Consider the following 12605-nt stretch of genomic DNA (forward strand, 5'->3'; position numbering starts at 1 on the left):
GGGCGCGGACAGGCGGGCAAAGGAGCTGTCACCAGACAAGTGACTCCAACGACCTCCACACTGCACAAGACCTCCCGGCTCTGCTCCGCCTTGTCTCGCGAGAGCGGCGCTGCTTCCGGCGCCCCCACGTCCCAGCTCTCGCGGTATCTCGGCACATCCGGGCTTTCTAGGAGGCCCGTAGAAGGGTGCTTCCCGGAGCGCAGTCCTGGGCTGGGTCATAGCGCTGGTCGTGTTGCGTGCGGCCTGTGAGGGAGACGCGGCCAGAGTGGGAGGGAGAGTCCGCACTCGAGAGGTGGAAGAAGACGGGCTGTAGGCTTGGAGAGCCTTAGAGGAGCCATTTTGCAGGTGGGGCCCCAGACAGAGGCTCTGACAGGGCGACCGGCCGAGGTCAGGTCGGAGGCCCGACGGAATGGGTGCGATCGGAGCCGCTCTTCCCCTCCGCCAGCTCTGCCAAACCCACCCATCTTGTTGTCCCTGGGGACTGGAGGGGTTCCGAGCTCTGGAAAACTCTGGAAAGGAAATGGGGGAGGGGAGGCAGAGAGCCCCGGGATTGAGGTGGAGGATGGGGGCTCCTCTAATCTGTCAGTCCTGTGCACCACCCCTGATCACACACAGTCCGTCCACTTGTCGTTCCTCCTGATGCCCAGTACCTTCTATTAAGTTTACAAAGCTTTAGGGACACCACTCCCGAGAATGACAGACCCTGAGCACTGACTCATCGCTAGAGTTTATAGATGCGGTAACAGATATCCAGGTGATAAAACTTGCAAAGTCACGCCGTCCCTTCACCTCTGGTCGGCCCAGCAATGCTGTCAACCTGGCCACATCGTTTCAGCTTTAGGAGCCAAGAAACCATGTTGAGCAGAGTTAAAGTGGGTTTGTTCAGAGTCCACCACAGAGAAAGTGAAGACATGGTTTTTGCTCACTGGAAGCTTACCATTCAAATGTATCAGTATACTTAGAAGCTCATTTGTCCTGCTGTTATTTTCTGGGGGTGCAGAGACCTCCTTGCCCTTCAAAAGTTCAGGGTCAAGTGGGGCAGATCGGTGTGTTGCAGGTTGTTACCTTGGAGAAGTGTGCAAACCCAGTGAGGGGGAACCGATGACAGCCTACCTGGGAATGGGGAAGCAGGGGGTGAAAAAGAACAGTTAGCCCAAGTACTGACGAACATACAAGTAGGAGGGTGCGCGTGATGACCGGCTTACTCTTGCCTGCCTCCTTTCCATTTGTTCATTGAGCTACTAAGATCACTTGCTTCACAGATGAGCAAGGATCCACACATTTTCTGCCTTTAAGGAGCTCACAGTCTAGTGAGACAGGTACATTGCAAGCAGCATGATACGGGCTACACTAGAGAATTATGAGGGGCTGTGGGAACACAAAGTGTACGTTAAGGGAGTCAGAGAAAGTGAGGTTCTACAGGAACAGATCACCTTTAATGAGGTGAGAAGGGGCAGCAGTCAGATGAGTGAGCTGCTGCCCTAAGTGGAGAAAAGAGGAGGTATATATAGGCAACATAGATGCAGAAATACATTGTCTCGAGGGGGCTGTTTTTCTTCAAGATTGTTTGGATTAGTTAACTTTTAACAACAAGGGCAAGGAATTCCTGCGACTGGCTGGAGACTGGGACTGGCTGGGAGCTGGACGTAATCAATCTTAATGTCCATTCCTTCCTTCGGGGGGCGAGGGGGGGTCGGGGAGTTCTTTGTTCTGTATAGAATGGTGGGGGAGACCCCACCATTGGAGGGGAGTTTTAACTCCAGGCTATTTTGAGCCCTGTAGCTTTCCTTCAAAAAGGAGGTCTATCTAACTCAGATTTGGGGTGGAGGTGGGGGCCATGTGAGAGAGGACTTTGGAGGATGAAACATCTAAGCTGAGATGTAAAGGAAGAACAAGAGTTAGACCATTCAGCACCACAGGAGGGAGAGATCCTTGCTCATGGGCTTTGGAGTTCCCAAAGGAGGGGCACTGGGAGTTGGGCATTTAACAATAGAAAGTGTTCAGATGAGAAAGAAAGGGAAAAGAGCCCAAAGGAAAACCTGGAGGAGGGGACAGTGAACAGATCATTTCTGCTGGGAGTTGGGACATGAGAACAGTGTCCTTTATTGTATCACTGACTGTGTTCTCTTGTTAATTGTTTACCCCTGTATCTTACCACTGGAACTGAAAGCATCATGCAGTCAGGTACTTTTATCTCTTTATTGTCCAGCACCTGACCAGGTTGAGAGTGGGTTTCTGAATTTGGGGAGAGTCAAGTGGTTTTAGATACAAGACTGGAAACCCCAGATTGTGCAGGGTTTACGCATGTTAGCTGAGAAGTTTGTGTTTTATTCCTTGGGAAGCAAGTGTTTATCAGAGGCTTTTGTGATGCCACCAGAACTGTGTTTGAGGAAGATTAGACTGACCTTGGTATGTCAAAGATTCCAAGGGGAAAATGTGCAAGGTAGGGAGGTTGTTCAGGAGGCTTATCTTCCATAGTATTTTGAGAGACTAACCTTGTTCTTCTTGCAGCTTCTGTGCTGCAAGAGTCTTCAGTCATGTCCAACTCTGTGCGACCCCAGAGACGGCAGCCCACCAGGCTCCCCCATCCCTGGGATTCTCCAGGCAAGAACACTGGAGTGGGTTGCCATTTCCTTCTCCAATTCATGAAAGTGAAAAGTGAAAGTGAAGTTGCTCAGTCGTGTCCGACTCCTAGCGACCTCATGGACTGCAGCCCACCAGGCTCCTCCATCCATGGGATTTTCCAGGCAAGAGTACTGGAGTGGGGTGCAATTGCCTTCTCCAGCAAGAGTCTTAGGAGATGATAAATAATCTGAGTTTTGATGGTAGTTTTAGAAATGGGGAAGTGGGGCCAATGAGGGAGAGGAAAGAATTGATAAGAATTGTTTGTGCCTATCTGGATTTAAATAAAAGTGCTGTGAGAACTCAGCCTGAGAAAAGTTGTGTGGAAGGAGAGCTGTGTGGAGAAAAAGAACTCTATTTTAGATGGGCTGAATTGGAAGTGGTGATGAATTGTCCACATAAAAATATCAGTGGACACTTGGGGGATTACTCCAAGAGGAAGTACGGGATTGAAACCCCTGAGAGAGGCCAGGGCTGAAGTTGTCCCTGTAGAGGGGAGAGTTGAGGCCGCAGGAGAGGAACTTGAGTCAGAGTCTCATGTTCACTGCTACATCTGGGGGTGGGACTTCTCCCCATCCCTGCCAAGTCAGTCAGCTCCTGTCAGCATCTCCAGGGCAGGGAACCCCTACCTCCCAAATTCTCTATCGGGCCATCCCCACCCAAAGTAGAGAAGTGTCCTCATATTTCAGGGGATTACAAAAATTGCCATATAGTTTACATACGATACAGTGTCCAGATCTTAAGTGTGCAGTTTGATAGTTTTGACAGTTTGTAGTCTTGTAACCACCACCCAAAGCAAGCTATAGGAACATTTTCTTTATTCCAGACAGTTCCCTTATGTCCCAGTCCCCCAGAAAATAGAAATACCTGACTTCCTGATTTCTATCACTATGGATTAATTTTTCTAGTTCTTCATTGTATATCTTTATGCACAATGTAGGAAACACACTGATACCCTCCTTGCTGCACCCACACACGAGCCACGCATATGCACGTATACTGACCATTTTGTTCCTTGCAATAGGCTTTGGACCACAGTCATGAGCTATCAAAGTTTTGCTCTTAGGTGCACATATTCTGTGCTAACTTATCTTCTCTTCAACCCTAAAATTGTACCACAAGTGAAGTATTTTACTCAAGTGAAGTATTTTAAATCTTTCATATCCTTGGAGCTAAAATGAAGAATTAGAAAGATGTTTATTGTCCAACCTGTATGAGAGTTTTATTTTCTTCTAGGGACCCTGGAATATTGGAAATTGGGGACATACATTTTAAAACAGAACTATGTTTATATAGCTTAATTTTCAGTTGTGGCCCATCCCTGCTGGGCATCAAAGGACTTGGCTTTCCAAGTTACATGCCAGCAGAGCAGCTAGGAGGTGGTGGACTGGTGACTGCAGAGGCAGCCTAAAGCTGCTGGCCAGGAGCTCCCAAGAGCTGAGATGCTGATGGTGGCAGTTCTGAGTTGGGAAAAAAGGCTCCAGTCCCCCTCTGGCTGCAGAGGTCAGGGAAATGAAAACAAAGCTGGGTCCAGAGCTTGGGCATATCCAGGAACCAATGTCAGGAGCAGAAGGTGGGGCACAAGCCTGGCTGAGCACAGCACCTCATCAGTATTTGTTTTATGGTTCTATATCAAAGTTTGATATCAAATTATTCTTAGGACCTAAATGGTGGAGCCAAGAACCTCTCATACCCTTCAGAGTTTGGAGCAGGAATTCCTTGGTGGTCCAGTGACTAGGACTCCATGTTTCCACTGGCGGGGGCACAGGTTTGATCCTGAGTCAGGGACCTACGATGCCTCCTGACGCTCAGTGTAGCCAAAAAAAAGAAACAAAAACAAGTGTGGAGTTGCGCTGGAAGGGCTGTTAGCTGTGTCCAGTCCTCTGCCTGCCCAGTCCAGTGGCGCTCCTCACTGTGGCTCACAGGGCTTCGTCTTCCCCCAGGAGTGTGCTGTTAGGGGCAGGACGGTGCACACCCTCCTGAGGTCTGCCAGCAGGTGAGGCAGATCTTGCCTGACAAGTGGGAGTGCACCCTTTGGGAAGGAGAGTTGTCAGAAGGAGTTGACTCCTGGGGCTAGACTAGGCTTTTACCTGAAAGCCCAGAGACAGTCTGTTAGCTAATGAATGAAGAGATGGAGGTTGTCGTGGGGAGAAGCAGGTAGGAGGGTGAGGGTGGACTCTGAGTGATCAACCAGGTATGTTAGGAGCCCGCTTTTAGGTTGGCTTCGTAAAGTTTGGGGACTGGACACAGAGTCCATCCCCTTTCCCTGATGCTCACCACCTCCAAAATGGCCTGAGATCAGGACTTTCAGAGGCGGAGGACCTGGGGGGATGAGTTGGGAGGTCCTTTAGGAGGGATCTGTGTGTGGCATCTAGGTGTATGGCATTAGGTCAGGATGGGCCCAGTGGTGAAGGCAGGAATGGTGACTAGTAATAATGTATTGGTTAAACACATGCTGACTGAGCATTGGTCTGCATCAGAAATCCTGGGCACCGTGTGGGGATACTGCAGTGAACCAGAAGGGCAAGGTCCCCACTCTTATGAGCCATACGTTCCACTATGAGGAGACTGATGATAAAAATAAGCAAATGAGTGAGTACAGGTGAAGACAATGAACTCATACTTCACAAAGATTACCCTGACTGCCATGTGAAGTTTAGACTATAGGGAGAAAGCAGAAGCAAGAAGCCCAATTGGCATGTACTGCGTCCTTGGGAGAGAGATGCTAGTACTTTGGCCTAGAATGCTAGTACTTTGCTAGCCCCCTGGAGATGGGCTTGGAATATATATATTTAGGTGTTGTTGCTTAGTCAGTAAGTCATGTCCGACTCTTTTGGGACCCCATGGACCATAACCCACCAGGCTCCTCTGTCCATGGCTTTTCCAGGCAAGAATACTGGAGTGGCTTGGCATTTCCTTCGCCAGGGGATCTTCCCGACCCAGGGCTCAAACCTGCGTCTCCTACATTGGCAGGCAGATTCTTTACTACGAAGCCACCTGGGAAGCCCAATATATTAAGGTTGTAGAGCTAATAGATGGGAGCTAATGGGAGGGAAATGAGGGATTAGACATGTGACCTCGAGTAACTTGGTGGATAATGGTGCTGTTTATTGAGACAGGGAAGACTAAAAGACAAGAAGATATTGGAGATGTGGGCTTGTGTAATTTAAACCTTCTTTTCTGGCTACATTATACTTGAGCTACCTATCAGGCATCCACATGGAGCCTGGAGCTCAGTGGAGAGGTCAAGTAGAGGCTATGATTTGGGAGTCATTGGTATACAGGGGGTATTCCAGGGACTGGATGAATCCCCTAGACTCTAGGGGAGTGGTGGTTGTCAACTAACGGTGACTTTGCCCTTCTTGCAGGGGACATTTGGTGACGTCTGGAAACACTTGTAATTGGAGGGTGGGAGTTGGTACTTGCTTCTCCTGGAAGGGGCTGGGGATCCTGCTAAACATCCCGTGGTGCACAGGTCAGCCCCACCACCAAGAATTACCTGGCCTCACATGTCAGTGGTGCCAAGGCCGAGAAGCTCTGTCCCAGAGTGAGAGTGTAGGTAGAGAAGAGAGGAGATGACTGTGTCTGAGGGTGTGCTCGTGGGAAGAGTTGGAGCCATCTGAGAGGGAAGCGGGAAGCCTAGAGAGTGGTGGGTCCTGGGAGCGGAGAGTGTTTGTGGAAGGAGGCATTCAAGTGGGTTACAGAGGAATGACTAAATGGATTAGGCAGGAGTAGTATTTGTGATGACCTTGATAAGAGCAGTTTCTGTGGTTTGGGGTTAGAAGTTCCAGGGGAGAAATTTGTACCAATAGCTAACAGTTACCAAGCCCTTCCTCCCTGCTCAGAATGTCTTCCGTGTGTAATTTCATTGATCCACACACAACAAGTACTATTATCCTTGTTCTACAGAAATGGCAATATTATTTTTACCCCCATTTAACAGAGGCAGAAACTGAGGCACAAAAAGGCTAATTATTCCCTGAGGTCAGGCAGCCAAGAATAAGTGGCACAACAGGGGTTCAGACTAGAGTTCAGAGGTGAGGAAGTGGAGGCTGTGTAGACATATCCCTTTTGAAAGGTCTCAGCTGACAAAGGGAACAGAGATAGGCACGGAGGATGCTGGCGAGCCACTGGCAATGACCTACATGGAGACCGAAACTGATGATGTTGGAGGGGAGGCTGAGAACTGAGGTGCTGGAGGAGGCGAGAAGGTTCCAGGGCCCAAGACGAGCGGTTAGCCTTTCTGGGGAGCATCGTATTGATAATTCTGAAGTGGACCCTAACTGTCCACTTGAGCAAGACTGTCCCTGGACTTGACTGGCCTGCAGAGGTCTGCTGGCTGCTCCTGGTTGCTCCCACCCCGGCTAAAAGGTAACCTCCTTGCAGGAAGCTTCTGCACAGGCCTTCCCCTCTCAGTGTCCAGGGGGCAGCAGAGACCGTCGTGCCCAGGAACCAAGAGCAGCCCTGTGAGCAGGAGCCACAGCCCAGGCTGGCCGGGCAGTTCTGTCAGTGCCAGTGAGCGATGCGCCACCTTCCACGAAGCACCACGATCTTTACAATAAGCCCACAAGGCCCCTCACAAGGGACCTGCACCAGCCTCCCCAGGGTCTTCATCATCACTCTCTTCCCACTGTCGTCACCCCAGGCTCCTTTGGAAACCTCAGGTGCTAAGTTCCCTCCTGCTCTCAGGAGTGTCCCCACCTCCTTCATCCTCTCTCCCTCCTCCACCTGCCTAAGTCTTGCCTAACCTCCTGTCTCAGCAATCACATCTCAGACAGCCCTTCTCTGACCACCCATCCCCTGACCAGGTGAGGCCCTCCTGTTGGCACCTCCTGTGACACTGGATGCTGACCCTTTTATAATGCTTTCCCTGCTTAACGAAGTATTTTTCGGTCCAATGTCTGCATTCCACGCTAGACTGTAATCTTCATGAGGGTGGGTGTAGTTAACCACAGTTATTTCCAGTGCCTGGCATGTAGTAGGTGTTCAGTGATGATTTACTGAAAGAAGAAATGAATTGGTGACTGTTTTACAACCTATTTTATTCAGATATGTTGTGTGCAATGTTTATCTCCCCTACACACATTTCACTTTAAGTTTTTGAAGTTTCCTTGATCACTTTGGAGCTTATTTTCACCTTTGTTTGAACACATGTTAAGAAAGTTTAATTATCTTACTTGGTAGTCATTCATCTAAAATAGAAAGATGTACTAAGCTTTTGGGCTTCCCTGATAGCTCAGTTGGTAAAGAATTTGCCTGAAATGCAGGAGACCATGGTTCGATTCCTGGGTTGGGAAGATCCCTTGGAGAAGAAATAGGCTACCCACACCAGTATTCTTGGGCTTCCCTTGTGGCTCAGCTGCTAAAGAATCCACCTGAAATGCAGGAGACCTGGGTTCGATCCCTGGGTTGGGAATATCCCCTGGGGAAGGGAAAGGCTACCCACTCAATAATATTCTGGCCTGGAGAATTCCATAGACTGAATAGTCCATGGGGTCACAAAGAGTTGGACACAACTGAGTGACTTTCACTTCACTGAGCTTTTATTAATACGTTATCGATTCTTTCCTGTAGGATGACCGGTTTGGTTTTGTGTGAACCAACAGAGCTTTATAACATCTTGAATCAAGTCACAAAACTATCCAGATTAACTGAACCCAACTACCTCTGTTTATTGGGTAAGTACTTTATTTATGGGTGTGTAGGTCTTAGCTGTGGCAGGTGGGATCTTCCGTTGTGGTGGGCAGACTCTCTAGTTGTAGTGTGTGGGCTTAGTGGTTCCACAGCATGTGGAATCTTAGGGATTGAACCTGCACCCCTTGCTTTGGAAGAGGGCTTCTTAACCACTGGACCACCAGGGAAATCCCAGTTTCACTTGTTTTTAAGCCAGATAGACCATGTCTCTGACCTTTGCTCAAGACTATGCGATGAAGATTCACTTATGTTGTTGCATGGAGCTAGAGTGTAATTAGTTCATTTTTGTTATTAGATCATTAAATTCTGATTTAATGATCTAATTTAATTGGTAGTGTACTATTGCAAAAGGGAGGAGCCCAGAGTGAACAGGACTCCAGTTTGCACAGAGGCCTTTGCGATGGAGAATGAGGGAGTAGAGAAGGGGAACGTGGGGCTCAGAGTCAGGGAAGTGAAAACTACAAACTGGGTGGGAGTTGGACCATATGAGACCCAAGGGGGCTTGCTAACTGGTGCTTATCGAAGTTAGGCTCTACCCTCCTCAGAGGCGGGGGACAGGGGCCCTGTCTTCAGGTGCCAGCTGGAGCAAGCAGTAAGTTCTTTGGCGGCCTTGAGTGTCCTCAGGCAGACACTTCACAAGGGCTGGAGTCAGCCTTGGAGGTACTCTTGAGCTGTTTCTGAAGGTAAAGATGTCTTCAGGTGTAGTTTTTTTCCCCCATTGATTTCTAAGTTCTTTACAAATTCTGGATACAAGATTTTGTTAGTTATTTGTATTAGAGCTATTATCTCTGTTTCTGGCTCATTGTTTTACTTTAACGTTGTATTTTAGTGCTCTCATTGGTCACGTGTTCTTTTGCAAAAGCAGTTACTCATTCGAGGCTTTTCCTTTTCAGATGTGCGGTCCAAACGGGAGTATGATGAAAGCCACGTGATTACAGCACTCCTTGTGAAGAAGGTATACTGACAAGAGTCCAAATGTGGGGCGCATGGGCTACCTTACTGGAGGGCCGGAAGAATGGGAGATTTTATCCGAGGTCCAGGAGGGGGCACCTCCTACTGGACACTGTGGGAGGCAGGGGCAGGACCCCGTGTGTCCACCACAAGGGTCTCTGACACTGTCACATACTCCCTGAGGCCTCTCCCTGTCCCCCATGGTCAACAGCTTCATTAAGCAAATGTTTATTTAATTCTTTGATGTGCCAGGCAATGTTACGGACCCTGGGGTTGTGACTTGTGTCCATTCAAGCCTGTCTGCTTACTTCCCTCTTCACGGCAGATTTTGGATTTGGTCTCCATCGCCCACACCCTTCTCCAGAGGATGTCAGTAGTTCCAGTGGCCGCAGCTGCTCTCTCAGCCCCTGTGCCAGGGCTCCTAATCGGCTGTGGGCTGGTCACTAGACCATTGTTCTTTGGCCAGGCTATCATCTCTGGTCCAATCAGCCGTGGACAGCTTCTCCCAGGAGGGACCATGGGTGTGGAAGACTCTTGGAACGTGGCAGCCTCTCTGGTCCACTCTCAGGGCTTCCGGGCCTGTGTGTAGTCAAGGAAGGGGGAGCTGTCTCACCTGGGCTTCTCCCAGTGCTGGTGTGCAGGGCATGTGGGCTCAGCCTAACCCACCACCTGCCAACAGGCTTCTCCGGTGGTTTCTTTAGAGGGCAGGCAAATATCTAATCCCGGAGTCTGTGGATCTGGAGTGTGTGGAATACTGTGTGGTATACGATAGCAGCACCATCTCCCTGGAGCTAATGCTGGAAGACGACAGCAGGGATGACGGCAGCGCTGACGACCGCAAGCACAGTGAGTCTTTACCAGCAGCAGGAAGGAGACTTAGCTACTGAGCGCCTTTTTACCAGGGCCACAGGAAGGAGACTTAGCTACTGAGCACCTTTGCCACATGCCGGGAGCTCCGCCTGGGCCACCTCTACAGGGCAGCCCTGTGGGCATGGCAGTGTCAGAACCTGGGGAGGGTCTGGGATGCTTCCTTCTTTGCAAGGTGACAGGCAAGCCTGCTGTGGTTTCATGGATGCTGGCGCAAGACCTGAGGCTCCTGGCTCAGAGATAAAAGACTTTATTTCTCAGAGCAATAAAAGCCAGAAGGCAGTGGGTGGTGGTGTTAGAGAGCTCTGAGCTTAGGGGGCCTAGATCTTTTCTAACAAACATGCAGAAAGCCTGCCTGCCCTTGACTCTGGAGGGAGGAACTGTCTCTATCATCCAAGGCTGTTTATTACACAGATATCCTTGAAAAGCCAGCGCCTTTGTTCAGAGGACACGTAGAAACACGAAAGGCCGTGGAGAGTTGTCTCCTAGTAAGTAACGTCTCTGTTTTATAGAGGAGGAAATTGGAGTCCAGGAAGGTGAAATAACTCGTTCCCCATGTTTGGGACCGTGGATTTCTACTGCTGTGTAACAAATTAACCCCAAACTCAGTAGTTTAATACCATAATCGTTAGTTGTCTGTCTGTTTCTGTGGCATTCGGGAGTACTTAGCTGGGAGGTCCTTGCCTATCCTGAGGCTGTAGACATGACGTCAGCCAGGCTGCTGTCCCGAGGTGAGATGGGGTCAGGATGACATGCCTCCGAGATGGTCACTCCCGTGGGAATAGCCAGGAGTCCTCTGTTCCTCATTGCACGAACTTATGCAGAGGGCTGCTTAGACGGCCTCACGACAGGACAGCTGGTTTCCCCAGAGGGAATGGGCCAAGACAGAGGGAGAGAAGGGGACAGGCACGCGCCTATTTGTGACCTGGTCTTGAGATGGAAATACTAGGTCACATTCTGTTCATTAGAAGCAAATCACTGAGTACAGCCCACCCCTACAGGCTGCTGCTGCTGCTGCTAAGTTGCTTCAGTCGTGTCCGACTCTGTGTGACCCCATAGCTGGCAGCCCACCAAGCTCCCCTGTCCCTGGGATTCTCCAGGCAAGAACACTGGAGCGGGTTGCCATTTCCTTCTCCAACCCCTACAGAAGAGGGGAATTAAACTAAAGGGAAGCATTTGAAAGCGTTTGTGGGAAGAGTTTTTAAACCACCACACCTAGTAAGTGGTGGGGCCAGGATTCAAACCTGGGCAGTCTGGCTCTGTCTGGTCTCCCACGGCTTGAATGGTGATCCTGGAGAACAGTCACTTCATCCTCGAGCCGGACCTCGGCCAGTTCCAGTCTGCTTCACTGAGGCTCCGTTGCATTCTCCATTCAGCCCCTGCTTTGGGCCGACCACGCGTTGCTGCTGCTTGCCGGCTCAGTGACCGATAGGGGTGGATGAGTTCCATGAGCTGGGCACTCATACCAGTGGCCACTGGGTGGCGTTAGGCTTCCGCCTGTAATAACTCCAGTTTTCCCAGGAGGCCCTTAGCCAGGAAATTGTCCCCTCTTCGCTACACTCATCCCTGGTCTGCTATCCTAGGATTGTCGAAGTCCTAGGAAATGGTGGTCAGTGAAAACAATCCCCTCTACACTCTGTACCTGACCTCACTTTAGCACTATGCAGTCGCCATCCTTACTCAGTAAGAAATCACAATCACAGAACAACAAAACCCAAAACCACACACTGATGATTTGCTTACTCGGGGAAGCTTGCGCAGTCAGGGACAAGTGCAGTGGCCAGTGGCTTGACGGCCACAGTGTTCTTTGTTTACTGATATGGCGAGCAACATTCTTTGTCCACAGTATATACTAGAGAGAAGTTAAACAGGTGCACACAAAACCTTGTACATGGGTGTTCCTGGCAGTCTGATAATAGCCACAAAATGGGAACACCTGAAATATTCATCAACAGATCAGTGGATAAGCCAGAGATGGAGAGCCACACAGAGGAATATTATTCAGCTGTGAAAAAGGATGGGGTGCTGACACTCTCTGCAACGTAGATGAACTTTGACAACATCGTGCCCAGCGAAAGAAACCAGACACAGAGCGCCACATTTATTCAGTTCCATTTCTATAAAATGTCCAAAATAGGTCAAGCCGCAAGAAATTAGGTTAGTGGTTGCTTAGAGCTGAGTGTTTGCAGGGAAGTGAGAAATGAAACCCCCTAAATGGTACATGGTTTCTTTTGGAGGTGATTAAAATGCTCTGAAATTGACTGCAGCGATGGTTACACAACTGGGAATACATTAAAAACATTAACTTATATACTTTAAATGGATGAATTGTGTGGTATATCATTTATGGTATTGTATATACACATACGTGGCTCAGCTGGTAAAGAATCCACCTGAAATGTGGGAGACCTGGGTTTGATCCCTGGGTTGGGAAGATCCCCCGGAGAAGGGAAAGGCTGCCCACACCGGTG

At 49.5% G+C, this 12605-nt stretch overlaps 1 protein-coding gene across 7 annotated transcripts in view; it reads left to right on the forward strand.

The window, feature by feature from the left end:
• The window catches only part of STYXL1 (serine/threonine/tyrosine interacting like 1), a 32811-nt gene that overhangs the window by 659 nt on the left and 19547 nt on the right, over positions 1 to 12605 (forward strand). For 2 of the 7 annotated variants that reach the window (XM_006057127.4, XM_006057126.4), the window contains exons 2-4: positions 8197 to 8300; positions 9210 to 9271; positions 9969 to 10113. In XM_006057127.4, the coding sequence (XP_006057189.2) occupies positions 8198 to 8300; positions 9210 to 9271; positions 9969 to 10113 (310 nt within the window). In that variant the 5' untranslated portion in view covers position 8197. Of the gene's footprint in view, positions 1 to 121; positions 346 to 8196; positions 8301 to 9209; positions 9272 to 9968; positions 10114 to 10548; positions 10623 to 12605 lie in introns of those variants that run through there. The other 5 variants (XM_006057125.4, XM_025275604.3, XM_025275605.2 and 2 more) reach the window with 5 other exon arrangements.

This window comes from Bubalus bubalis, chromosome 24 (assembly GCF_019923935.1).
Source record: "Bubalus bubalis isolate 160015118507 breed Murrah chromosome 24, NDDB_SH_1, whole genome shotgun sequence".
NCBI lineage: Eukaryota > Metazoa > Chordata > Mammalia > Artiodactyla > Bovidae > Bubalus > Bubalus bubalis.